Source organism: Prinia subflava, chromosome 22, assembly GCF_021018805.1.
Source record: "Prinia subflava isolate CZ2003 ecotype Zambia chromosome 22, Cam_Psub_1.2, whole genome shotgun sequence".
Classification (NCBI taxonomy): Eukaryota; Metazoa; Chordata; class Aves; order Passeriformes; family Cisticolidae; genus Prinia; species Prinia subflava.
In genome coordinates, this window is record NC_086268.1 from 2,255,137 (window position 1) to 2,282,892 (window position 27,756).

The 27,756-nt window shown below is 50.7% G+C and overlaps 1 protein-coding gene across 5 annotated transcripts; it reads right to left on the minus strand.

Annotated features, from left to right (window-relative positions):
• Window positions 1-1,396: 1,396 nt before the first annotated feature.
• TRIM29 (tripartite motif containing 29) lies at window positions 1,397-26,537 on the minus strand. Of its 5 annotated transcripts, none has more exons than XM_063417965.1 (9): window positions 24,869-26,530; window positions 17,597-17,692; window positions 16,214-16,447; window positions 15,666-15,864; window positions 12,741-12,824; window positions 9,566-9,625; window positions 8,559-8,657; window positions 7,573-7,652; window positions 1,402-3,413 (listed from the first exon to the last, which is right to left on the minus strand). In XM_063417965.1, exons 1-9 carry the CDS (start codon window positions 25,721-25,723, stop codon window positions 3,351-3,353), a joined length of 1,770 nt encoding a protein of 589 aa, XP_063274035.1. In that variant the 5' UTR covers window positions 25,724-26,530; the 3' UTR covers window positions 1,402-3,350. The 5 variants fall into 5 exon arrangements, with proteins under 5 accessions (XP_063274038.1, XP_063274037.1, XP_063274036.1 ...); XM_063417964.1 differs by having other exon boundaries at window positions 1,403-3,413; window positions 8,559-8,660; window positions 24,869-26,528; XM_063417968.1 differs by lacking the exon at window positions 8,559-8,657 and having other exon boundaries at window positions 1,397-3,413; window positions 24,869-26,537.
• Between the last annotated feature and the right edge of the window lie 1,219 nt (window positions 26,538-27,756).

A 27,756-nucleotide genomic window follows, 5' to 3' on the forward strand; every position in this document is an offset into this window, starting at 1 on the left:
GGACTGGACCCACCACATCCCCCTGGGATTGTCCAGGGACTCACCACACCCCCTGGGATTGTCCCTGGGACTGATTCCGAGCCACCTTCTGCCCCAGGACCCACCCTGAGACCCTCCTGCCCCCGGGACTGATCCACAGAACAGCCCTGAGCCACCTCCTGTTCCCGGGGTCCGTTCTGGGACTGTCCATGGAGCCACCTCCTGCCCTGGACTGGACCCAGGAATGACCCCAGAGCTGCTGCCTGCCCCTGCGATCCACCCTGGAATTGTCCATGGAGCCACCTCCTGTCCCAGGGCCAGTCCTGGAGCCACCTCCCGTCCCCAGGGCGAGTCCTGGAGCCACCTCCTGTCCCAGGATTGATCCTGGAGCCTCCTCTTGTCCCCAGGATGAGTCCTGGAGCCTCCTCCTGTCCCCAGGTTCCACCCTGGCACTGCCCTGGAGCCACCTCCTGCCCCAGTATCCCAGCCTGGCCGGTGGCCCCCCTGCCCACTGCAGGGTTTGCCATGGGGTCACCTTCAGGCTCCAGCCCAACCCAAACCCTGCTGGTTCCGTGCTCCAGGCCCCACAAGGAGCTGTCACTGCTGCCTTCACTCTGAGCCACCCTGGGGTGTCACTGAGCCCTGTCCTGAGAGCCCCTTGGGGTGTCCCAGTGTCCCCTGCACCCCACATGGGCCAGGGAAACCCATCAGCCTTTTCCTTAGGGAACCATGGGATAATTGGGGTGGGAAGAGACCAAGAAAAGCTCATTTCATCCACCTCCCCGCATTAAAAATGTTAATTAAAATGTTCATTACTGCATTGCAGCCCTGCTCCCTGCTCAGGCCAGGAGCTCCATCCTCATTTCCTGGTGTCACTGAGCTCAGGAGTTCAGGAATTCTCGAAATTCTCTCCTCTCCTGCTCCAGTGGTGGAGCTGAGACGTTCTGCAGCAGTGCCAGGACAGGAAGAAAATTTCTCTTTGATTGCTTTTTAATCACAGTAATAACAGTAATGGAGGAATTGATGGGAAAGAGCTGAGCTCTCTCCTCTGTTAACTCCCTTGTGGGGTAAACAAGAAGGATTTACTGGTTCCTGCAGTGAACTGGGGGGATCCTGGCTCTCCAGGATGAGTGGTGCTGGTGTCTGGGGACAATAGCTGGTATTTAGTGCCTGGGAGCAGAAATATGCCAGGAATGCTCTGGAAATCTTCCCGTGAATAACCCTTGTCCACAGACACAGCACAACTGCTCCTTCAAGCAGCTTTCAGTGCTAAATCTCCTTGGGTTTGGCCTTGAATCTGCATCTTTAGCACCCCACGGGGGTTTGACCTCTCCCTCAGGAGAAGGAGAAGCTGTGATGGACACAGAACCTCCGAGCTGAGCAGAACCAGAGGTCCCCAGAAGGGCTGGGGTGGGTGGAGGGTCCCAGTGGTGCCCAGAACCGACCTCTGGGGAGATCCAGCTCCAGGCTGGGGTAAAATCATCTTATTTTGGCCAGTGGATCCAGGAACAAGCGTTTCCCTCCAGAGGGAACCACTGAGGTTTAACTCTGGCACAGGCTGAGGGGATTTTCAGAGATGCCCTTGCAGGGAGGGACTTTTGTGGCTCCAGTGCTTGGGAGCTGACCTGCCTGGGGATTTTCAGGGTGTCCCAATGCATCCATCAGCTTTTGACCCCCAAGGATGTGGGAATTTTTGACCCTGAAGGATGCAGGAATTTCCTCTGACCTTCAACATCCAAAAAAAAGCAGTGAAACAGCCTCTGAGAGCTGGCAAAAATCAGGCTCTCCAAGCCTGCTGCTGACGAGAAGGACAATTTGGAGAAACTCCAAATCACCGAGAGCACGGAAACGCCACAGACAGAGCTCAGCCCGTTGTTCTTTGGTCAGACACGGAGCTTTCTCCTTTATTTCTGCAGAGTGGTGCACACGGGAGGGGCCTCGTTCACATCACCAGCACAGCCCTGTCCTGCCTGAGGAGGAGGAGGAGGAGGAGGAGGAAGGGTCATGCCCGTATTTTGGAGGTGGTGGAAGGTTTTACTGGACCTGCTCAAGGGTAAAACATTGAGACCTGGAGGGGGCTGCTTTTATCCTTTCTCACACATCCTCAAAGCCCTCGGTGCTTTTTCCCAGGAATTCCATCCCTTTTTTCACATCCCTTTTGTCACATCCTGCCCTGCCACGCCAGCCCCTTCCCCCTCTGGTCTTTATGGGGAAAAAAAAAAAAAGTAAAAAATCATCATAAAGTGACATTTCAAGTGCTCTGGAGTGACCAACATTCAGCCCCAGGAGTTTTGGGTGAGCTGTTGGGTTAAAAAGCCGTGAGTATCTTTGTGAAGGGATGAGCCAGGAAGGAATTTTCAGGTGGGACCTCCCTCAGCAAGGTGCTGCAAGCAGGAAAAAGTGGGGGGAAGCCATTCCAAAACTGCCTGAATAGAGCAAACCGTGAAAAGGAGCTGTTAGGTCTCGGTTTTCACCATTTGAGGGCTCTTTTTTCCAATTTCTCCCCCTGCCTGACATGGTCTGAACCCCTCAGCTTGTCCAGGGAGAGGGAAAATCACCTCAGGGAGATCCTGGATGTGATTCATCTGTCCAGGGGACAAATACAAAAATATTATCCTGAGCAAAAAAGCTGTGGCAGTAATTCTCATTGCCCACTGCAGGGAAAAAATAAAATATAAAACACCTGAACTACAGTACATAAATCAATTTTGGTTTAGGGGAATTAAGAAAAAACCACCACAAACCCTAAAAGCACCCAGCACCTATGGCATCTAATCAATCTTGTGTTACTAGGATGGATTTGCTTTTTATTTCTTAATTTGAAAAGGTGGCTGGAGGGGCACTTTAATGGGCTGGAAAGCCTCCCTGCCCTCCTCCAGCAGCTCTGGAAAAATCCTGCTGGGTTTTTTTTTTGGTGAGGAGCAGAGCTGAGCTGATGGAAGACCCTGGGGACATGTGATGCCACCAGGGGAGCTGGGTGTCCCCAGGGTGGAGAGGCACAGGAGCAGCCCCAGCCTGGCACCTCTTGGTGCTTTGGGGACACCCAGCAGGACTGACCAGCCCTGGGGACAAGGGGACAGCTGCCTAGCAGGGGGTGCCACCCAAGCATCCACCACTCCCAGCAAGGGCAGAGCAGCTGGGGACAGCGAGGGGACAAGGAGGGGACAGCAGAGGGTGTCAAAAGGCCTGTGGAGCTCTGGAGGGCAGCGGGTGATGGGGGAAAAGTCCCGGTTTGCTCAGGGGAAGGCGAGGCCCTCCTGCGCCTCCCTGGCCCTGGCGGAGGGTGGGGCGGGGGGGTTCAGGAGTAGCAGGAGCATCCGTGGAGATCCGCGGCTGTCCCGGCTGCCAGCGCTCCCCACGCCCTCAGCAGCTCAGGGCGCCTCGTTGGAGGTGGCTCCGTTGCCTTTGTTGACGTAGAAGGGGCGGTAGTGTGACTGCAAGGAGAGATTGGGGCACGTCAGTGTGACCCCCCTCTGCCCCTGACCGCCCCCAGCCCGCCCATCCACACCCTGCAGGGAAACCCATCCGGAGGGAATCGTGGAATAACCCTGAGACACCTCCTGTCCCCAGGATCCACCCTGGCACTGCCCACAGAGCCACCTCCTGTCCTTGGGATCCACCCTGGAATTGTCCATGGATCCACCTCCTGTCCTTGGGATCCACCCTGGCGCTGTCCACAGAGCCACCTCCTGTCCTTGGGATCCACCCTGGCGCTGTCCACAGAGCCACCTCCTGCCCCAGGACCAATCCTGGAGCCACCTCCTGCCCCAGGATCCACCCTGGAATTGTCCATGGAGCCACCTCCTGTCCCCAGGACCAGCGTCAGAGCCACCTCCTGTCCTTGGGATCCACCCTGGAACTGTCCACAGAGCCATCTCCTGTCCTTGGGATCCATCCTGGCACTGTCCATGGAGCCACCTCCTGTCCCCAGGACCAGCCTCAGAGCTACCTCCTGTCCCCAGGCTCCACCCTGGCACTGCCCACGGAGCCACCTCCTGCTCCAGGACCAGTCCTGGAGCCACCTCCTGTCCTTGGGATCCATCCTGGCACTGTCCATGGAGCTACCTCCTGTCCCCAGGATCCACCCTGGAATTGTCTATGGAGCCACCTCCTGCCTGAAGAACAGCCTCAGAGCCACCTCCTGCCCCAGGACCAATCCTGGAGCCACCTCCTGTCCCCTGGCTCCACCCTGGCACTGTCCATGGAGACACCTCCTGCCCCAGGACCGGTCCTGGAGACACCTCCTGTCCCAGGATCAATCCTGAAGTCACCTCCTGTCCCCAGGCTCCACCCTGGCACTGCCCTGGAGCCACCTCCTGCCCCACTAACCCAGCCTGGCCGGTGGCCCCCCTGCCCACTGCAGGGTTTGCCATGGGGTCACCTTCAGGCTCCAGCCCAACCCAAACCCTGCTGGTTCCGTGCTCCAGGCCCCACAAGGAGCTGTCACTGCTGCCTTCACTCCGAGCCACCCTGGGGTGTCACTGAGCCCTGTCCTGAGAGCCCCTTGGGGTGTCCCAGTGTCCCCTGCACCCCACATGGGCCAGGGAAACCCATCAGCCTTTTCCTTAGGGAACCATGGGATAATTGGGGTGGGAAGAGACCAAGAAAAGCTCATTTCATCCACCTCCCCGCATTAAAAATGTTAATTATTGCACTGCAGCCCTGCTCCCTGCTCAGGCCAGGAGCTCCATCCTCATTTCCTGGTGTCACTGAGCTCAGGGGGTTCCTGCCTCAACACCTCCAGCTTTTCCAGCTGGCCAGCAGCACTGCCTCCTTCCCCTCCTGGAGGTGCTGGAGACATCAAATGCAAATAACTTGGCTTTTTTTTTAATTTGGTTTTTGATTTACACACGTGCTTTGCATGGCCCTCGCTGCCGAGCCAAATGATGCCTCATGTAAAACCTCAGACTGTGACTCACAGCTTGATGAGAGAGGGGTTTTTTTTAGGGAGAAGGGGAATGTCACCTTTATTTTTATGCCTCTATCAGTGTGTTTTAATTGCTCACTAAGCTGACAGCTCAGGGGAGCTGTCACACTCACGGTTATGCAAGTTTGGGGTTTATTTGTGCTCTCTGGCTGGCAAACCCCAAACTCGTGTGCGTGGGAATCCTCTGCAGCACCCCAGGTTTGTGTAAACAGAAACAGAAGTGGAGAGATGGGGCAGAACCAACAGGAATTGGCATTTTCTGCCTCTCCAGCTGGGTTTGCTGCAGTCCCTGAGTGAATCCCTTCCCACCAGGAGCTGCCCCTGGGATTTCACTCTGATCTGCCCCATTTCATTGCCTGCACAATCCCCAGCCTGGGTGGGAATATCCTCCCCCCCCCGAAGGAATAATCACGGAATTCAGGGGAAAAAAAAATGGACAGTCCAGTCTGTCCTAGGTTTGTTCTCAGAAGTTGGGAGAGACCCCACAGCTCCCTTTTAGTGCAGCCCTGTTTAATTTCAGGAACATGTAATTAATTAATATCAGCAACCCCAGCCCATCTCCCTGCCCAGTGCTCAGCACCTCCTGCTCAATGTTCCCTTTTGTTGAGATTCTTTTCATTTTATGGCTTTCATTTCCAGCAGAATTAAGATATGAAAGAGGGGGGGCTTCATTTAAAACAGCTCCCCGGGCGTGAAAAAGACCTTCCTCCTTAAACAGCACAGTCCTTTGTGAAAATTCATATTTACAGACCTTTTAGAGTGTATATTACTTAAATACACATTTAAGGATGTTTTAAAAGCCAGATTATTGGCCCAATAGACCATAAAAGCTCCTGCAGAGATACTGCAGCCTGGAGTATGTATTTCTATTTTGGTGCTTTTAAAATGCTTATATTTATCAGCTCAATTGTTGGGTTCAGGGCTGTGCGGTGAATATTGGCTATAAAAAGGAAATGGTCATTACAAATGTGTGCACGGGAGAGGAAGAGAGACAGGGAAGGGAGAAATTATCCAGATTTTCTCTGTGGGAATTAAGGAAAAAATCACTCAATGGGTGTGGGTGATGATGTTTGAGGGTCGAACCCAGGGCAGGAGGGATGGCAGAATTTTGCTGGTTTGCTGCAGCACCTTCAAAGGTTCAAGGCTGGATTTCCTGGAATAATCTGCCAAGGAACATCCCTTCCACAGGAATTCTCCTCCTGGGGAGCCTTGAGAACGGAGCAGATCCAGCTGCAGTCCTCAGGCAGCCACTTTCTACCTGTTCCCAGTGTGGGAATGCTCTCAGCTCCTGCCCCTCTGCTCCTCACAAGCCTCATTTCCACGGGACAATAAATCATCTCTCACAAATGTGCGATCAGAAATGACAAAAAAAAATCAAAATATTTCATTTGTGGTGGCAAAAGTCCGACAGCCCTAATTCAGACCTTAATGCAGCACAGTGTGAATAAAACCAGATTAACCTGCTGCTCCTGAGGCGCTGCATTACCTGGTTGTGTATTTGAGACTAAAGCCCCAAAACATCACTGCCCTGTGCTTTTTATCACAATCAGTGTGAGGAGGGTGGCTGGGAGAGGTAATTTCTGCTCCCAGCCTGACCCCTCAGCTTTGATCCTGCAGTGCAAATGCAGGACACGATCAGCCAGGCTCTTTTTTGGGATTGTCTGTGGTGTCACTGACACCTCGGGGATGTCACAGAGTGACACGGAGTGGGTGACACCCCTGCAGGCAGGAAGAGTCCTATCAGCATCACTTCTGAGCATTTGCACTGTTCCTATCTTCTGCATCAAATTTTAGACCAACACCTTTCAAAACATCATTTCTGCAGCGCTGATCAGAGCTGTGGGAGTTGGGGGGTTTAATCTGCATCCTGAACAGGAGCAGCAGGGTTGAAACTTTTATTTCCACATTCCAAAGGACCCATCCTTATCCCTGAACCCTTTCCTGAAACAGCCTGAAGTTCTCCCAAGGAAAAATTGTCATTTTTCTTACCAATACAGACTGCTTGGAGAAAAATTGTCATTTTTCTTACCAGTACAGACTGTCCCAAGAAAAATTTGTCACTTTTCTTACCAATACAGGCTATCCCAAGAAAAAAATTGTCATTTTTCTTACCAATACAGACTGTTCCAAGGTGAGACCTGGAGGGGGCTGGTTTTATCCTTTCACATCCTCAAACCCCTCAGTGCTTTTTCCCAGCAATTCCATCCCTTTTTTTGCATCCCTTTTGTCACATCCTGCCCTGCCACACCAAACCCTTTCCCCTCCGGTCTTTATGAGGGGAAAATAAATAAAAATCATCGTAAAGTGATGATGTAAAGGATAAAACCATAATTTTTCTTACCAATACAGACTGTCCCAAGAAAAACTGTCATTTTTCTTACCAATACAGACTGCTTGGAGAAAAATTGTCATTTTTCTTACCAATACAGACTGTCCCAAGAAAAAATTGTCATTTTTCTTACCAGTACAGACTGTCCCAAGAAAAATTGTCATTTTTCTTACCAATACAGACTGCTTGGAGAAAAATTGTCATTTTTCTTACCAATACAGACTGTCCCAAGAAAAAATTGTCATTTTTCTTACCAGTACAGGCTGTCCCAAGAAAAATTTGTCACTTTTCTTACCAATACAGGCTATCCCAAGAAAAAAATTGTCATTTTTCTTACCAATACAGACTGCTTGGAGGAGGATTTCCACGTCTGTGGCGTCACCTTTGCAGACTGGTGCCTCACTATGGAAGGGTAGGCTGTGACAACACAAAACACAACCGGTCACAGAGCAGCCCCTGCCACTGCCACCCCCGTGTCCCCTCCCTGGCCAGGGGACCAGCAGCAGGACTGGAAGTGCCACCTCGTTAGCATCGCATTGCTCAGCGTGGAAATGCAGCCATGCCCGGGGTGGGACAGGACAGACAGACAGACAGCCGTCAGACAGATGCCTCTTCCACCACCCCACCAGGCAGGAAAAGGCAGCAGAGGAGGCCTGGCTAATTAAAACGTCTGAGGAATGCAATCAGACCAATTAAATTGGGGCCGAGTCCCACAGTCAGCACTCTTGCAGGGAGCGCTGCAGGCTGGTTAATTAGCGCCAGGAGCTGAGCCCAGCGTTCCTGCAGCTCCTCTGGCAGCTTGCTGAGGCCTGACCCCCTCCCAGCACCCAAGGGTGCAGGGGGCACAGCCAGGGCATCACCCCATGGCCCTGCCCCACCGTGCCCAGCTCATCACACCTGGGCACGTCCTGGTGCTCTGGGTTCACCTTGGACAAGAGATGGTGAAGGGGGTTTGGTTCTGCTGGAGGAGGACGGGCAGATCCTGCATATTTTATTTTTTTTAAGGTTGTGCCGTTTGGTTTTTTTAGGGTTGTGCCATTTGGTTTTTTTAGGGTTGTGCCATTTTATTTTTCAGTGATGAAGCTAGAGGGGCAAATGGCCATGGGCGTCTCCCTCAGGAATCTACAGTTCATCCCTACCCGTTACAAACAAAATTTAAACAAAATTTAAGATCCTGTTTCCCTAGATAAAACTTTAATGTTTGTTAACACGTTGCCCTGCTGTGCAGGGGCACTCAGGCCGAGGTGAGGATGCTCCAGGGCAGGGTTGGGGGGTTTTTCAGCTCGGAGGGGCAGGAGGAGGGGAGGGCTCAGTTCCTAGTACCGGTCTTAGTGAAGAGGCTCCCGTCAGACTGTTTGCTGAAGTCACCGGGCGGATTCTGTCCCACCGAGGAGAACTGAAAAGGCAGCTTAGTGCCATTGCCTACTGGAAGACAGAAGAGCTCGTGTTATTCCGGGGGGCATTCCCATTTCAGGACACTGCCTGCAGCTGGCCCTTGGCTCCCTTTTGGGGACAAGAGAGCTGCTGTGTGTGGGTTGAGGCGATGCCAGCACTGCAGGCAGGGCTGAGCCTTTCTCCTGGGAGCCCCCGGTGTGGCAGCTCCAGAGGCAGCAGGGCTGACTCCAGCACTGCCCTCGCCTCCCGGGCTTCACTCAAACCCCGCTGCCATCAAAGCTTCATCCTCCTGGGCTCCCCGGGCTCAGGAGCTGAGTGCCAGAAGGAATCTGAGAGCAGGGAGAGGAGAGGGACACAGCCCTGCCCGTGCCCTGGCAGGCACAAGGGGCTCAGGTGTGGCTGGGAGTCACCAGAGCTCCCGGGCAGGGTGGCCCTGGCTGATTCCAGCAGGAAGGGAAAGGCTGGACCTCGTAGGAATGGAGCAAAGGAGGAAAATGTTGGGAAAGGAAGGCAGGGATCTGGGAAAAAAAAGGCATGAACGTGGGCCAGGCTGTGTCTTTGAGAACTCATTAACAAAAGGCATGATGGAAAAAGCCCCCTGTGCTTCTGAGACTGGCTGAGAGGATTTGGAGTCTCCTCCTGCTTCTGCCACAACCTCCACAGAGTTTTCTGCAAGCTCAGGACCTGGGGGTCTTTGCAAACTGCCTCCTGTGTTTTCCACCTCCTTTCTCCGAGATCAAGGAGAGCCAGGGGTGCCTTTCCCTGCTCGGAGCGCTGGGCCGGGCTGTGTGCACACAGGGCTGACAGGAGCTGGCTCTGGGGTTCTCAGGTGCCAGGGCAGCCAGGAGGGGCAGCAGGAGAGGTGGGTTAGTCAGGCAGGAAGCTGTGGCACGGGGGGTTAGATCCTCTCAAGGTGAAGGCGGAATTACCCGTACCAAGTGTTTCCTCAGTCGCTTGGAAGGAGGAAAATTCCCATGACCGTGGGCTGAAATTGGCTGTAAAACAAGAGCATCCAGTTCAGCAGTCAGCTCCTGACCAGCTGCCTCAGAGGCCTGTGCCTGGCATTGCTCTAGGAAAGGTCCCCACCGAGCTGGGAGCAGCCCCGAGACAGAAATGTGGGCCCAGGGAGCAGAGGAGAGCCCGGGGTTTTTCCTGGTGTTGGGAATGGGAACAGGCTTGTCCTGCAGGGAGCACAGCCCTCAGTGCCACAGAGCTGCCAGCTCAGGTTTGGGTTCTCAGGAGAGCTCTGCAGGCAGAGGTTTGGGTTCAGAGCTCCAAAGGCACCAGGACAGGGACATTCCCTGCCCTGTGCCCCAGGCCTGCACCAGGACACAGCTGGTGCTGCTGCAGCCCTTTTATTGGGCTCCCAGTAAAGCAAAAAGAAGGTGGATTCTTGGAGCTGCTCTGCTGCCATCCTGTGGGCTGCCTCTCTGTTTAAGATGTGTTTCTGTTCACACAATTCTCTCTCTGTGTGCCTGAGTCCCTTCTACTCTCCATTCGAAGGCTTTCAAGATGATTTTCCATCCTCCTCCTGGCTTTGGCCAAACTGTTTGACACATCAGGAGAAAAAAGCTCAGTGGGAGAGGACAGAGAGGAGTGTGGAGCAGTTGAACAGATTGTTCCTGTCTCTGAGGCAGTGTTTGAAATGTTTTATGCTCCTCTGTCATCCCTGCAAGCAAATATTGGATCATAGGATTGTTTGGGTTGGAAGAGACCTTAAAAATCATCTCATTCCAGCCCCTGCCATGGGCAGGGCACCTTCCACTATTTCAGGTTGCTCCAGCCTGGCCTTGGACACTTCCAGGGATCCAGGGACAGCCACAGCTTCTCTGTGCTAGGAAGAATTTCATCCTAATATCCCCTCTAAACCTCCTCTCTGTCCGTTTGAAGCCATTTATTATGAAGCTCAGGAGCAGTGGAAGTCTCCTTGACTTTAAGCAGGGCTTCAAACCAAGAGGCTCAGCTGGAATCCGAGCAGTTCCTCATTTTGGGGCTGCTGTAATTAGCACAGAGCATTCCTCAGTCCAGCAAACAGACTTTCCACTGTGGCCTGGGGCACAATCTGCAGCCTGGCCAGAAACAGGGTGTGTTAAAAAGCTGCCAGGAGCTGCTGAGGGATTACACAATGCAAAGGGTGGTCCTGGTGTTTTTCCTCCCGTTTTTGGGATTCTTTAGCAAGGATGCAATCAGCTGCACTGCTGCACTTTGGTGCCACAGGGCAGGGCACAGAGAGCTGCAGAGAGTGAAATGATGATGGGGATGTTGCATTATTCAGCGGGTAATCCTTGGCTAGCCAGCCTGCAGGCCAAGTGGGTCACTCTCCTGCTTTGCCTGCTGATTCACCCTCAAATCCCTCCCCAGCGTGGCTCCAGCAGCTTCCAGAACCTTCCTGTCACCCCTGAGCCCTGCTGGGGGCTGCTCAGTCCCTCTGTGTGCAGTCGTGGCCTTGCTTGTTTTGGTCACAGTCACTTCACTGAGAGAAAGCTCAGGGTGAGGAGCTGGGCAGGCAGCAGTGGCTGTGTTTCCATAGGGCTGTGGGGTGGAATAAAGCCTGCCCCAGAGCCTGGGCAGCCAGCAGGAAAGAGGGGGATTGCTGTGCAGCCCTCACTCTGCTCTGGGCACAAACCACCCCAGGGATCCGGAGATCCCTCCTGGATCTCCTCAGGCTGGAATGCTGCAGCCCGGGGGAGCCTCCTCTGCCAGCAGCTCCAGAGAGCAGCAGAGGGAAGCTCAGGCACTCCTGACAGCGCTGACCATGCTGTGCCATTGCCAAAATGGCTTTTTCCTTCTTTTTTCCCTTCCTTTTTGCCAGGCTGGGCAGTGTCCCTGTCCCAGACACACATGGGGTGACATTGTGGGGTGACATTGTCCCCCCCTGCCACACTCCTTAAATGCCTTTGGGGCTGTTCCCACCTGAAAGCTCCAGTTTGGGTAGAGATAAGCTCAGCCTGTGCAATGTTAGGGTTGATTTTCAAACTTCCCTCGGGGTAGGAAAGTTTTGGGTGCAGAGTTGAGTATGGTCTCAGCAGAATTTTCCTGGCAGCACAAGGGCATGGAAACCCTGAGGCAGCTGAGCAGGAGAGCAGCAAAACAACCCCAACCCTAAAAAATCTCCCCTGTGCCCCTGAACTTGGGAAGAGCCCTGCTCAAATCCTGCTGGCACTGGAATGGGAATGCTCCAAACAACATCCTCAGGGCTGCCAGGCGAGGGCTGAGGGCAGAGGAGAAGGGCAAAGTGGCAATCCAGACAAAGGGCTCAGTGTTGGGGTCTGGGTTATCCTCAGGAAACCCCTGCACAGGGCAGGAATGTGCCCTCAGGGAGTGTCCCTGCCCCTGTCTCTGTCCCTGTCCCTGCCCCTGCCCCTGCCCCTGTCCCTGTCCCTGTCCCTGCCCCTGTCCCTGCCCCTGTCCCTGCCCACCCTCTGTCTGCACAGCACAGCTGGAAACACCCAGCAAACCCGGGCAGAGCTGAATTTGGTCACTTGTTTGGTGCCACTCTTCCCGTTCTTTTGCTCCTCGCCTTGCCTGGGCTTTCAGCGCTCTCAGCTCCTGGCTCTGGACGCCAGTTTAGCCCTGCCAACTGTGATTTTTGAGCTGGGTGTGTTGGAAACATTGGTTCATTCCAAAAATGCAACAAATGGGACGTAAGCAGATCACCAGGGCTCTTGTCAGAGCTCAGAGAGGAACTCCAGGCTCCTGCCTTATTTTTTTTTTCCTTAGGACACATTCCTCACTTCTTCTGTCCTTTCCCTGTAAGGAACAATTATGTTTGGTGGTGAAAGCAAAATCTTAATGCTTAGTGCAGCTTTCACCTGATAGCACAGAGAGATAAGCTTTGGGTGGAGAAAAACACGGATTTTATCCTGGTAACCCCTGTCTAAACTCCCCTGTATTCACTCTTGGACAGAGTTCAGTCACTCCAGCTCTTCCCCATAAAACTGAGAACCTTTTCTGCCTGGTTTGAGGCAAAACCTTGCAAAGCTCTGTAAGCTGGAGAGAAAAAGTGCAGAGGGACGGACCTGGAACGTGAGGGAGAGCAAATTTTGGGACACAACATCAGTAAAGTTCCTTTCCTGAGCTGGGAGCCTGCCCGCCTCAGGGGTGCCGTACCTTTGGGAGACAGGAACATGGAAAATCTCTTCAGGTTGTCGGGCTGGTTCCACTCGTAGTTGTTCATCATGAACCGGTGGTCCCCTGGAGAGGCAGAGCAGGGCGTGAGCTCAGGGGTCTTTGGTGGGCTTTAATCCCCCTGGGGGATCTTTGCCTGGCAGCTCAAGCAGTTCTGGAGCTGCCCAGAGTCTAAAATAAAAGGTTCTGGAGCATTCAACCTCACAGCAGACACAGGATCTGCTAAAATCCATAGGGAGACCTGAGGGTTGAGGTATTTTTCTTACCAAAATGTTGTTGTGTGGCTGAAAATGACTCCAGGATTTGAGTCTGGCTCTTTGTGTGTTCAACCTGGGCACAGGGCTGGCTGATGCTGTCACTCTTTAAAGCTCCCCAGATCAGTTCTGGGAGGGTTAAATGGGTTGTTTTATTCACTTTTTAGAGACAGAGGCTGAAGCTGAGTTGCAGACAGCTCTGAACTCTTGGACAAGGGTGATTGGTTCAGGCTCCATGGATCAAACCTGCTCCCACACAGCCTGGGTTTGGATTTCTGACACCGACTCACAGGAAATGAGCCTTTATCACTACACTTGCTCATAAAAACATTCTTTGAAGGCCTCTATAAACCCATTGTTCTCTGCAAGGAAGTAAATTCAGTTTTCATGTTTAAATAGCTCAAATCACTGAACTAACTTTTATTCCTCCCATTTATTTCGCTGCTATTTAAGCTCCCTGATTATTTGTCTCCTCTCCACCTTGGTACCTGTTATGACAACTGAAAGGACGTGGATTCCCTTTGGAGTCTGCTATTAAGCAGCTTTCATTCCATTAATATAATATTTCTTCCTGGGAAGTTTTTTTTTTTTTTACAGTAGAAGATCAAGCCAGCTGCAAATGAATTTGTTGCAGTGACTCAGGGGGAGTCCGAGTTAATAACTCCACAGTTCCTTAATGGATTTAATTCCCTCGCAGCCGCTGGATGCAGAGGGAATCTTTCATCTGTAACCATGGCTTGGGGAAGGGAGAGCTCTGAAGCTCCTGGGACTCGCCATAAATAACATTTCCCGCCTGTTCCCAGGTTTTCATTAGGGCAGAATCCAGGCTGTGTCCCTGGTAAAGTCCTGGAAGCACCCAGGTTTCTGCCAGGAGTTAGAAATGGTTTTGGCACTTGAATTCCATGGATTTCAAATAACAACGAGGGCTTCTGGCATCAATGACATGGAGGGGACCCCAATTAAAATAATCAAGAAGTAATCAGGCTTTATCCTGAGCTGCCAGAACAGAGTAGCTGCAGAATCTTGTTGGGTTTTAAAAATGTCCAAGGAAAATGCTCCAGGAGTGGCAAAACCCAGCCCAGCAGATGGAAATTCTGCACAGCTCCAGGTGAACGAAGAAAGAAAAATGCACAGAAGTGATTTTTAGATCTGTCATCTGCTGATATCGAGTTATTGTCAAATTTCCCAGTGATTCTGGAGCGTGTGGAGTGTTGAGAATTTAAACAGGAGTGTTGCAATGCTGAAGGATAAGCAATGTGCAATTCCTGGTGCTCCTTGAAAGGCAGGGAGAGCTTTCCAACCTGCTGTGCATCCTGAGCACTTTGGGACCCCTGACCTTCCTGAAAGGCTGGTCCAGAAGGATCTGGTCCATTTAATTCGTGTCTGATGGAGAATGAGGGCTCTGGACAGAGTCATTATTAATACAGGAGGGGTAAATCCAGTAAATCCAGTGAATCTGAGTGAATTATCAGCCATTTTGCAGAGTTCCTCAGCTGCCTGTGTTGGACGAGTTGGCCTTGAAGTTACTCCTGCCAATTTTGGACTCCCACATCCTCCTGGAAGAGCAGGGTGCCATTTATCCTCCCCTAACCCTGCTGGCCTGGTATCTGGGGTTCCTCAATGACTGAGAGGTTGCATCCAGGTGAGATAACCACTGGTTCCCATCCCTGCTGTTCCTGGAGCAAGAGGTCATTCCCTGGGATTGGGCAACACTCCTGGGGTTACAGAGGCTGCAGACAGCACAGCCCCGTTGTGGTGCCCTGTCCTAACCTGAGGTGTGAGCCTGATGCAAGACAAGTCCTTTATTCACAGCTAATTGTGAGGAAGTGGATTATAAACTCAAAAGATTAATGTTGGTGCTGTGGTGTCAGGCTGTGACCTCTCTGTTCACCTCAAAGATCACCCCAACACCTCTGGAGTGGGGGGAACAGGGCAGGCAGGAAAACTGCCCCGAGTGGGACAGGGAGTGTGGTCAGAGTCATTCCAGCTCAAGTTGGAGCTGAACACACAAACAGAGCCCATTTTACTCGGAAAATTGGATTTTCAAGTATTTCTTTTTCAGTGACAGGTGCTTGCAGGGTATTTCCAGGCAAGCAGAGGCTGAAACCACACACTTGTGATATTTGATGTCACCCAGCACCCTACAAATGCTAACTGAGTGCACAAATAAGATTTGAGGCCCTTTGTGCCACCGCCTCCGCCCTTCACTGAGCTGCCTCATCAGATCTGGGGAGTTTCCCCTCCTGGAAAATGTCCTGCTCAACCTCCAGGGGCTCGCTGGAGCCTGGGGCAGGAGGGAAGGGTGGCTGCTCTCCACACAGGAGGCGGCTGAAACCTTTAAATCCTAAACATGAAACCCTAAAATGAACCAAGAATCAGGAAAGTGGGGCCAGTTTGGTGTCCTACACGAGACACCCTAAATCCCTGGCAGTTCAGCTGATTCCATCCCCACACAGGAGTGGCAGAATATTCCAGAATTCATGTTCTAATAACTCTCACACTCCAGAATCCATTCCAGCTACAGGAGCTGCTCCTCTCCCAGGTCTTTGCTTACTTTCTTCCTCATCAGGACTGCTCATCATCCTCACCACCCCTGACCCTGCACTCCAGGGAGGCAGGGAGGGAGGGCAGGGGGACATTTGGGACATTTTACCGTTCTCCATGTGGTTCCTCTCGATGAAGTTTCGGCCCAGGTCTGCCTTGCAGATCTTCTCCACGTGCCTCATGCAGACGTTGAGGAGGTCGTCCCTGAGCAGCCCCATGGAGGGGCTCATGCTCTCCCCCTCCAGCAGCACGCTGTAGGTTGGGAGGGATGGAGGGGGCACATAATTCCTCATCAGAGCCCCAAATTCCTGCCAAAAATAAAATTAAAGGGGGAGATCACAGTTAATGGGGAGCATAAAGGTGTGGAGGCTGAATCTGAGGGAACTGGTTGATGTCAGACTCCAAAAGTGCAGAGGAAAGCGGTGAAGGTGGGCAGGGAGATGTTCTGTCCATGGTCTGCAGCCATCCAGAAATGTCCAAGTCCATCCCTCCCCTCCCAGAGCACAGACAGCTCCAAATGTCCGGGTGGATCCCTGCAGGGATGTGCAGTGACCCAGGGAGGGCTCACACCTCTCACACCTCTTTGGGATTGTCACTGGGACTGATCCCACCCTCGGGTGCCCAAAGGGAGGGTGAAGGAGAAATGGGCTCTGGCACCTGCAGGAAGAGCACGGAGTCGCTGATCTGGTGGATCTGCTCCCTGTTCTCCTTGTCCTCCCGCAGCAGCTTCGCCCTCTCCTCCAGCTCATCCACGATCTCCTTCACGTTCTCCGAGGCGATCTTCTCCCTCTGGTCCAGGGCAGCCTTCACCTCATCCCTCTGCCTCTCCAGGTCCCGGATCAGCTCCTTGAAGTGCTGGTCCACCGTGGCCTTCTCGTTGGTGGTGTAATTCTGGGTGGGGAAGGGGCAGAGAGAGGAGGCAGCGGGAAAGAGGAGCAAGAAAATGTTAAAATTCCACGGAGTTCTTTGCTAACAGAGGGGGATAAATCCAAATATTCAGCATTTAGACTACGGAAACTCCAGCTATGCAAGTCTCAGCTGCAGGAAAGTTGTGCCAGGAGAAGCAATACCTGTTCCTGCAATAATCACATGGCTGCAACCCAAAAGGGCCACTGCTTTCCCAGGGGAAAGAGCCTGCCTCCTGTTTCAATCCAAGCACTCACAGGTGATGCTGGAAAACATTCTGGAACCTTCTAAATCAGGCTTCTGGCTCCTGGACAATTGGAGGACCCAATTCCCACCATTTCAAAGGATGAAAGGTGCTGAAACACTTTTTACAAGCCTGACCTCGAGGTGCCTCTGAAATATTCCTCAGAAGGACTGGGGATGTAACTATACTGAGAGTCAAAATTTCTAGGTCAGGTTTCCAATAATAATAATAATGCTAATAATAATAATAATAATAGTAATAATAAAGCAGATGAAAAGCAGAGCTGGTGAGCCAATGTGCTTGCACCACATAAAAGGGAGAAGAATGGCTTTGCCTGTTAATATCATGCAAATTTCCTGGGGTGTCTCCAACTTGTGCTTTCACTGCTTTATTCAGTTGGGCTATAAAAGAAAAAAAAAAACAACCCATGACTATTCCAACCTTTACCACGGTGCAAGAATTATAAAGGAGCCCTCTCTCAGCATGGAAATAAGCTGTTCCACCATAAATGAGATGTTTGTTGGGGTAAATTCATCTGCTCCTGCTGTCTTATCTCAGTTTGGGCAACCCAGAGCCCTTTGGCAGGTTATTTGTGGGGTTTGTTTCTAAATCTGCCTGGCTGCTGGTGATGGAAGGGCCATAAAGGACCTAAAAAAGGAGCCAGAGCAGGGAGGTGCCTTGGGTTGGTATCGGGGCTCGATCTCCACGCAGGGAATGTCGCAAGATGACTTCAGTGGGAGTTGTTGTTTCCAAGATTTGGCTTGGAGTTTGGGATAGGGACGGGACAGAGGCCGGGGAAGGGATGGAGTGAGGAAAGGCGAGGGATGTGGGAGAGGGGAGGAGGAGCTGGTGATTCCAGCAGGAAGAGGAGCTGCACATCTCCAACGCACCTTGATGCGGTCCCGCTCCTTCTGCCACTTGTCCACCTCATCCTCCACCTCGATGATCTTCAGCTGCAGCTGCTCCTTCTGCAGCGACAGCTCGGCCTGTGGGGAGGAGAGGAGAGGAGAGGGAGCCTGGTGAGCTGGGGTGGCCCTCTCCAGACATCCCCGAGGCTGCTCTGCTGCAGGGGAGCCCCGGGCACCGTCCCAGCACATTCAGCACCCTCAGCAGAGCTGCAGCACCCACCTCCCAGGCTGCCAGGGCGCTGCTCTTAATCACACGGGAGTCATGAGCTCCAGGGGAAGGGAGCTGTTTCAAAATTCAGCTGTGTGTGCAGAGCAGGGCCCGGCCCAGGGTGTGCCCGTGCAGCAATAACAGTTTTCATGTAATTACGGAATGACGTTTGACGGGTGTTGCAACAGGAGGATGATGCCTCCGGCAGGAATTCTGTTTAGACAGGATTGTGGATTAATTTGCTCTGAATTGAGAGCTTTCATGTAGCGATGGAGCTGGGGAATGCTTGGAAAAAAAAAAATTGAAAGGGAAAGAAAAAAAAAAGCCGCAAAAGGAGGAGGGGAGAGGTGTAGTCAACCTGCTTGGCTGAGATCAGCAACTTCGCTGGGGTTGGTTTGCATTTCGTTGTGCAGTGGCTCCCAGAGAAGCTCAGAGCTCAGGCTGGCACAGGGATTGGTGGCAGTGGAGACCATGCACTGTTTCCCTGGATTGTTTTTTCCCTGGATCGTTTTTTCCCTGGATCGTTTTTTCCCTGGATCAGCCCTGGACCTGGATGTTGGCAAAGCCTTGTCCCGTTAATTCCAGTGACCAAGAGCTCCATCTCTGCCCCACAGACCCAGCCCCAGCCTTTGCTGCTGCATTTCTGCATTTCTGCATTTTGTGTGTGTGCAGGTTGCTGTGGGACACCCAGCCCAGAGCTGCTGAGGAATTCCAGAGCTGGCAGAAATTCCCTGTATTCTGTCATGTCAGGAGAGCCCTGAGAAGCTGCTGCTCATGTGGGATCTCCTGGAAAATCCTTGGATTAACCCAAAACATTTAAATTCAGGCCAACAATTGGAGGCATGGATGGATAAATCCAGCCTCACACTCCAGCTGTCCATCCAAGAACGTAATGGAACGTGGAAATCTGGGTCTTTATCAATCAGAATTTAAAAGTTTTCAGTTCTCCACTGAAAATGAAGAGCAGGGAAGGAGCTGTGCACCAGCCCAGACAGGAGCTCTTGTCCTGATGCCAGTCCAGTGTCTGCACTCCCTCGGGAGCTGGAATCCACCAACCCCAGCTGCTCCCATCCAGAAAATCTCTGTGCATGGAGGGAGAATGATTTGTGCTTTTGTTGCCTTATAAAACACGAGAAAAGTGGGCAGAAAAAAGGGAAGAGTGCTCAGAGGTGTCTCAGTGCCACAAAAGCTGCATCCTCACACGGTTTTTAGGAGCTAGGAGAGCACTGGCTTTCTAAACATTATCCACAGCCCCTCAGGAGTGGCCTGAATGCTGCCAGGAGCTGATTCTCACCCTCTCCAGGGGTTCAGGGCACACAGGAAAGGATTTTGTGCCACAGGGAACCCACACTGGCTTCCAGATGAGAAAATCTGCTCTGCTACTGATGGAAAGAGCAAAGGGAGGAGTTTGATCCTGTAATTTTCCCATTTTCAAGACAGTGGCTTGGAGGGATTCCTGCTGGCTCCCATTCCCACGTGCAGTGGGAGATGTCCTGTGCATCGAGACTCTGCACAGCAGGGAAATGCAATGAGATGAAAATATTCCAGATCCTTTTATCCACTGCATTAACCAGTGTGAGGAATTACACCCAAATTCCAGTTTCCTTGAGCCACAGAGCCGCATCCAGGTGGCATCAATTGTTTGGCAAGTAAAAGCTCATCTCCAGAACATCCATTTCCCTCCTCATCCCCAAAAATCAGGACATCCTCATAAGAATGTGAGTGAAATCCTACAGAGAAAGACTGGAAGGAATTTTTGGGGAAGAGCAGAACTTTCACAGCCACCTAGACACTCCCAAACTCAAGGGATTTGCAGAGAAAATGACAGGGAAAAAAAAAATCAGGTGATGGCTGGAAGGTGATGATAACAATATTATGCTTTTATAGTCCTTTCTAATTAAGATGGGTCTCCAAGGAATTTTGGGAGCTATTATTTGTAAAAGTGATCCAGACTGTCAGCAGTTCAAACATCCCCCAGAAAGGTGGTGTGGGATGGAACAGCCATTTAAGAGCAGAGGCACACAACAATTTGGAGCGAGATTCATGACTTGCAAATGGAAATTACAGAGATGCTCCCCAGAGCCAGGATGCAAATCCCACACTCAGCAAGATTTGGCGAAGGGGAAACGCCAGCACAGACTCCAGCAAGGGCAGGGGAGGTGAAAAGAGGTGTGACTGTGGGCTACTGCAAACAATTAAATAAATACTGCAAAAAAAAACCACCATAAACACAGGAAAAATGGTAAATAGAGGTGCATGGAGACTCTGGAATAATGGAAAAACTGGTGATGTGGGCAGAGGGGTTCAGGGAGGGTGCTCTGGAGGTGGAGCACAATATCAGGGGTCCAGGAGGTGATTTCCTGATGGTTTTAAGGCTTTTTTTTTTGTCTGGAAGGTGCTTTGGCTGCCCATGTGTGTCACAGTTATACAGTCACAGTATGGGGGCCACAGGTATTAGGGACAGGCAGTGCCTCAGCCTCACTCCCTAAGAGAAAACTCCGATCTCTCTTCATAATTCTCAGATTTTACAGGGTCAAAAAATCCTTGATGGATCATCCAGAACAAATCCATTGCAAGATTTGTTGTTCAGAAGACCCTAATGAGAGAAAATACAGCAATGCCCCTATGGTGAAGGCCCCTCCAGAGCAGAAATAACAGGAACAGTGGGGGAAAAAAATCCAGATTTCACCAATTTCTGAGCACAGCAGGCTGAGAAATGAAGGCACTGAGAACCTTCAAGCTAAGATTGGATCCCTTATTAGAGCCTCAGTTAATTCAGTGAAAGTTCAGAGCGTGCATCCAAGCAGGCACAGCCCTGGTGCTGTGCAGGCCCTGCAGAGGGGGATTAGCAGCACTGCAGGGTGATGCAAGAGCAGCAGCACAAGCAGCATCATGCCCTGAACACCCTGGGAACAATCCCCAGCCTGGGAGAGATCTGCTAATTCACCTGCCAGAGCATCCAGAGGAAATCACAGAGCTGGACAAGAGCTGCTCCAACCCCCTGAAAAGTCAGGGAGTTGTTTGGGACAGGGTTTCTGCTGGGTAACAACTGCATTTTCTCATCTCTGGTAAGCACAGCTGGGTGTCAGAGGGATGAAACCTCTGGGGATTCTGCCACATTCCCATAAAATGCCTCTGGAGCAGCTGAGTCTCCCTGCACAGCTTGGAAGAGAATTCCTTGCTTGCACACAAGTGGATTTTCCCTGTATTCTGTACTAAGTGTAGAGGATTCAAACAGAACTTGGACAAATTTACTCTGATTTCCAGCTGGGAAGAGTTCCCTTCCTGCAGGAAACTCCGAGCAAAGAGCGTCTGTTTTGAGCTGTGTCCACAGAGCAACCACAGCTGGTGAAAATAAAATCTCACAGCCACGCTGCAGCACTGGGAAAGGCCCCCAAACCCTTCCAGGCTTTAATTTTATTTGTTCTCTGCTCAGTGAAAGTGATGCAGGGATGGAAATCCCTCTGTAACCATCCCCCGTGGATGGTTTTCTTCAAAGCCTGGCTCAGCTTTTGTGAAATCCCTCCCTTTTCAAAGCTGCTCTGTGGGAAGGAGGAACACCCGGCTCCCCTTCCTGCACAGCAGCTCCCTGCAGCCATGGGGAAACTTTGCTTTAAAAGATAAAGAATTACAGAAAAAAACCCCCAAAACAACAAAACAAAATAAAACAAACAAACAAAAAAAACCCCACAACAACAACAAAAACCAACAACAAAAAACCCCAAACCAAACCAAAAAAAAACCCACAAAAATCCCCAAAAAACCCAACAAAACAAAACAAAAGAAGAAAAAAAGAAGAAAAAAAAAGAAAAAAAAAGAAAAAAAAAAAAAAGAAAAAAAAAGAAAAATATCCAAAAAACCCCACACCACAACCAAAAAGAACCCCAAACCAAAGTGTTTTTCAGCAGAGCTGGCCTGGCCTGCTGAGCACCAAGGCTGGTGCTGGAAGGTGATGCCAGGTTATTTGCAGCTCTGGCACTGGCAGGCAGAGGTGAAGGTGTCTCCTTGGGAGAGCACCCTGTAAAACAGGTTTGGGATGAAGGATCCCTTTTGAGGGTGAAGGATGCTGGCTCCGAGGGGGTTCTGCTGATCAATCAGGGGTTTATTGGACTGTACAAGCTGCTGTGGAGTTCTCACTCTTCAAGTGTGAGTGGTTATTATTACCCAGCCTCTCAGAGCTTTTCCTGCCTGGTTTTTTGTGCTGGTTCTGGTGCAAACTGCTCTTTTTCCTTTAAATCCGCAGCAGGAAACGAATGCAAAGTGGAACTGGGGAGAGCATTAAAGGTTTGCTGGGTAAAATAGGCAAATAGCGCTGGGTGGGAAGTCAGGACAAGTGTCTGAGTCCCTGTGCCTCTCACTGTGGCTGCTCAGCAGGAACAGGGGGTGGGTGACTCTCACCCCAGGCTGTGAGAAGTGGAAGATGCTGCTGTGTTCTCTGTCTGAGACAGAGCTATCACACCTTGCACTAACTACAGGTGTCTGTGTTGTGCCTTGTTTGCATTCCTCTCCTCTGTCTGCAGCAGGAGCTTTCCCAGCTCTGAAGGGCAGCTCCTCTCCTCCCTAACAAAGACAGGCTGAAATCTGAATTAATTCTGCAGAGCTGAGGGGCAGAGGTACCTAAACCAGGCTTATTCTGTGACACTTTGGTGCTGAGCTGCCAGGCTGGCAGAGCAGCAAAACCAACACCGGTTCTGGAGTCACACAACAGCCAGGGACGAGGAAATCCTTGCAGATAAATCCTGCACATCCAGCACTGTGTGAAAGGCTCTGCCAGGACACAGCTTTATTCTTTATTTATTTTATATTTATTTGTTTATATTAATATATTAATATATATGTTATATTTATATATTTATATATTTATACATAAATACTAATATATTAATATATTGATATGTTAATATATTGATATATTGATATATTAATATATTGATATGTTAATATATTGATATGTTAATATATTGATATAATACCATAATGATATTAATATATTTATATTAATATAATTTATTTATTTATTTATTTATTTATTTATTTATTTATTTATATTCTTCTTTATTTATTTTATACCACTCCAGTGGCAGGATGGGTTTGGAGGCTCTAAAGCTTCTCTGGAGCTGCTGGGATTCACCAGGGGGTGACCTGGTGTGAGGTTGTTGCTTATCCCTTCCAAAAGAGCAGCACCAGCCCTCTCTCCCAATTTGTGGCCACATTCCATCCCCTCTGATAAGAGGAGCTGTTGCACACCAGAGCCTTGGAAATATTCATTGCTCCTTGTGGCTCCTGCTGAGGCTCCACCTCTGGTGAATAAATCAGGGGTGGGGACAAACATTTGTAGGCAACAGCGTTCGTGCTAATTGTTTTTGTCTGAGCGAATGCTCGCTCGAGTTCCAACACGATCAGACTCGCTGTGGGGAGAAACTCGCACATGTGCATGATTCATGTTGATAAATCCCAAATCCTTCAGGCTGAGCCAGAGCAGGAGCTAAAGGTGGCACAAGGACTCTGAGAGAGGAACCAAACAGCGTTTAAATCCCAGTTCTGTGCTCACCCGTGGCTGTGGCTTTAAAATCAGGGTGCTGGAGGTGTCTCCAGCCCCAGGAGGAAGGGTCTGAGCAGCTTTGCTTCCTCAGGAAGCAGCTGCTCACCTCGTCCCGGGCAGGACTTGGACAGACACCAGCCACAGCTCTGTGTTAGAGCTCAGGGCTGCCATCAAAACCACGAGGACAGGCAATTATGGAACAAACAGCAGGCTGGCAAGCCCGGCAGCAGTTTGGGAAAGGCTGGTTGAGACATGGAAAAGGCTTTGTCTGGTTTCAGCGAGGCTGCACGTGGAGGTGACACGGCAAGGAAAGGCCAGAGAAACCAGAGATAAGCTCTACACAAGATGCTCCTTCAGCCTGATGAGATAAATCTTCCCAGCTCCTTAGAAAGGGTAAAATTGTTCCTCCCATGAAGGGAACTCAAGGATTTCTCACAGCGGGTGCCTGTGTTTGCCTGGTCACCACATCACAGCACTGGTTTGGGGTTTAGGAGATCTTAGTGCCCTTCCAGGTTCTGACTGTGTGACTCCAGGCACGTTGTTTTGTATAATTATTATTTTACAGGGCTCCTTTTTGGCATCTCTCCTGTCTTAGAAGGTTTCTAGGCCAGCTCCTGCTTTTACCACGGGGATGTGCAGCAACAAGAGTGGCGAGACCCTGATTTTTAGCTAGAACAAGTGAAATCCTCCTCATCCGCCCAGAAAACAAACAACAGGAGGCTTTGAGCAAACAAAGGTGAAAGACATTTCATGAGTGAAATCTCCCTGGATGTCCATCCTCTGAACCTGTGGTAGTAACACCTCAGGGGAAATGATCAGGTTTTGTGCTTGCACCAGGGTTTGGGTTTTTTTCCATCTAAACTTCAAAAGATTTTTTTCATAGGTGTGGCTCAACAGAAAAGGAAAATATCCAAGACCTGATCTCACTGTAAGCAGCTGAGATAGCAATTTGTTCTTAGTCCCCCTGGGTAACTTTAGCAGCCACTGATTTGACAGTTTGTGTTCTGGAGGTGCTGACCCTGAGCAGAGCCTGCCTTTGTGTGGGTAACTCCAAACAAACACTGTCAAAACTCAAGAATATTTTTAAAAACCTTAAATTTAGGCTTAAAAAAACCCCTTAAAAACTAATCTAGAGCTTTGATTCAGCCTCTGCTGGAAGTCAGGTGTGCTGGCAATCAGTTTCTCCATCCCTAAATCCAGCCTGCAGCACAAGTGGGATCTGCAGCTGCTGGGAACAGGAGGAATGAAAGGAGGAATGAAAGGAGGAATGAAAGGAGGAACGAAAGGAGGAATGAAAGGAGGAATGAAAGGAGGAATAAAAGAAGGAATGAAAGGAGGAATGAAAGGAGGAATGAAAGGAGGAATGAAAGGAGGAACGAAAGGAGGAACGAAAGGAGGAATGAAAGGAGGAATGAAAGGAAGAATGAAAGAAGGAATGAAAGGAGGAATGAAAGGAGGAATGAAAGGAGGAATGAAAGGAGGAATACCAGGAGAACACAGTTACCTCTTTGCCCGCCTTCTCGATCTCCACTGTCACGGTGCTGTGGTTCTTGTGCTCCTGGAACATGCAGAGGTAGCAGATGCACATCTGGTCCGTCTGGCAGAACAGCTCCATGGTCTTGCCGTGCACGGGGCATTTCCTGGCCTCGAAGTCCCTGATGGGGTCCAGGAGCTGGTGGTCACGGAAGGCCGCTCCCTCCAGGTGGGGCTTGAGGTGCAGCTCGCAGAAGGACGCCTGGCACACCAGGCAGGACTTGACAGCCTTCTGCTTGTTGTCGATGCAGGAGTCGCAGAGAACGTCCTCGAGCTTCACGCGGGGCCGGGAGCCCGCGGCCCTGTCGGCCTTGTTGAAGGGTCTCCTCAGATCCCCCGTCTCCACCAGAGGCAGGGAAGATTTCTTCAGCTCCCCCATCTGCCCCGCGGAGAACAAGGACTTCCTCCCTTCCCCGTCGGCGGGCAGGAAGCTCTTTTTGGAATCCAAGGAGAACAGGGACTTCCTGAGGTCTCCTTTCTCCGGGAAGTTCAGGGCCGGTCTCCTCATGTCTCCGATCTGACCGCTGGCGAACTGCATCTTCTTGGAGTCTGCCGAGTCCATGCTGAAGTAGGTTGACCTCTTCTCGTCGGATGACTCCACAAACTGAATGATGGGCCTCTTCCAGTCACTCCCAGAGAAGAGGGAGCTCTTGATTTGCCCTGTCTCCAACGCAGCACCGCCCGTGCCTTTTATAGCCTCTTTCTCGCCTCCGCCAGGGCTCGTGGCCTTCTTGGCCTCCTCTTCTTTTTTGGGGCTAGTTGGGCTCTTCACATCCTCGGCCTTGCCGGCGGTGCCGTTGGTCCTGGCTGCGCTGCCCGTCTCCATGGTGGTCGGCGGTGTCTGTGCTGGCTGTCCCTGGCTCTCAGCCCCCTCCAAGGCAGGCAGGCCCTGGTCTCAGCGAGGAGTGGTTTGGAATTCGGGCTGCAGGGAGCCTTTCTGCCCCGGTGACGCACCCCGAGCTCCCCAGGAGCAGCAGCGCGCCCGGATCGCGCCCAGGTGGATGCAAGGGGGAGAGGAAGGAGGAAAGGAAGGAGCAGACGTGGAGGGATCAGAAGCTCCAGCTGTGCACTTAATTATACAAGGCAGTCCACACCCAGGAACATTCTTGTCTAACCAGGTTGGGGAGGAAGGGCTGTTTATATACATAGAAATGTCTCCTTAAAAAAAAAAAAAAAAAAAAAATTAAAACAAAAAATCCATTTTCATTAAGATGTAGCAACCAGTTCCACCGCTTGTTTCAAAAATAATTTGGCCAGCAGCTGAAGTTCCCTCCTTGCAGAGATGGGCAGGGTCGGGGAGACCACGAGATGCCCAGGGTGGGTTTGTTAACTGGGTCATAGCCGTGCACCAAAATAATTGGGGTTGTAATTAAAATGAACGCCTAGAATAAAGCATTCTTCGAGCAGGCTCCCCCCAGGGCTTGCTGCATTCAGGAGGGAGGAGAAATCCACGGTTAATACTGGGTTTAAACGGCCCCATTATCTTTATTTTGATTTTATTTTGGGGTTTGTGCAAGGTCTGTCCACTTAGACCTGGAAATAACCCAGCCACGGATCAGAACAGGTAAAAATTGGCTGGGCCTGCTTTTCCCACAGGCAGTCTCCAAAGGATGAGTGGTGAAATAAAACCCCCATTGTGTGCTCTGAGGTAAAGGTTCAGGTGCATCCTATGTAGCTCTTCCCATAAATGTCCCCGGAACTGGAACACATCTGGAACACACCTGGCAGAGGAACCATTTTGCAGCTTGGGTGCTCAAAATATCTCTTTGCAGAAAAAAGAAGTGAAAAAGGTTTAAAAGCCATCTGTCTCCAGCAGCTGAATTCCTGGGAAATGTTCACTTGTTGGAATCACAGATGATTTCAGGAGGAAAAAAAAGCTCTTTATGAGCACTGGTGGATTCCAGAGACTTCTAAAGGATGAGGTTGATCTTCCTTCCACATCCCTTCAGATTATACTCGGAATTTCAGTGAGGTTTTTCTGAGATGAATGCCCAGGGTGCAAATTAACCACGCCAGAGATTTGTGCTTAATTGAGTTTTCTCAGAGCGCCCTGGTGGCGCTGCTGAAGGTGGTTTTTAACCTGTAAAAAAACCTCCTTAAACACCCACCACGAACCCTCTGTTGGAAGGGATTTGAGTCAAAATCCAGCGTTTTCCAGCTTTTTTTGAGGTGTGGAGGAAACGGAGGAAAAGCAGGAACAGCATAAATTCTGGATCTGATAGGAGAAGGAAAGAACTTGTCTTAAAAATGCATTTTTTAAAGGTCTTGTCTGTGCAAAATGAGAGAAAATGAAAGTGAACTTCTTTTTCTGGGCCCCTGGCTCCTAGATCCAGCCCCTCTGGCTGCCTGCATGTCTTTACAACTCTCTCTTTATGAAAAATGCCTCGGCATTCTGCATTTTTTGGATAATAGTTGTTGGGAAAGGGCATTTCTTTCATTAATAATTTTTTATTAATAGGCCCACAGCCTTCCATGAGTCAGAATTCATTCCCTGGCACAGGAAAGGGCAATGCCATTTTTTAAGACCCGATTTCATAAAGGAAAAATTTGACTGACATCAATGCATTTCTTTCCCCCTGGCTTGCTGGGCTGAGCTGTTCTTTAGAACATCAACAGTCCTGTAAGTCTCCAAGTAATTAAAAATACTGCAGGGTGGAGGCTCCTGTTCTCACGTGTACTGAGGAGACTCAGCAGAGCTGTTCCAGCCAAGGTTAATCCCAAAAAACATCCCAAGGAAGAGCTCTGGCTTGGACAAAGGTGGCCTTGGTTTGTTTTGCTGATGCTGTGATAAGATTTTGGTGCAGGTAAGGCAGATAAAAGGTTAAGAATTGGGATTTTAGATCTTGGTTTTGCTATGTA

Coding starts and splice junctions, on each gene's coding strand:
- TRIM29 (XM_063417964.1), bottom strand. CDS start 25,723: ATGGAGACGGGCAGCGCAGCCAGGACCAACGGCACCGCCGGCAAGGCC. Junction 16,448..17,596: donor AGGAGCGGGACCGCATCAAG/GTGCGTTGGAGA, acceptor TTCCCCACCCAG/AATTACACCACCAACGAGAA. Junction 7,653..8,558: donor GAGCCTCTTCACTAAGACCG/GTACTAGGAACT, acceptor GTGTTGTCACAG/CCTACCCTTCCATAGTGAGG.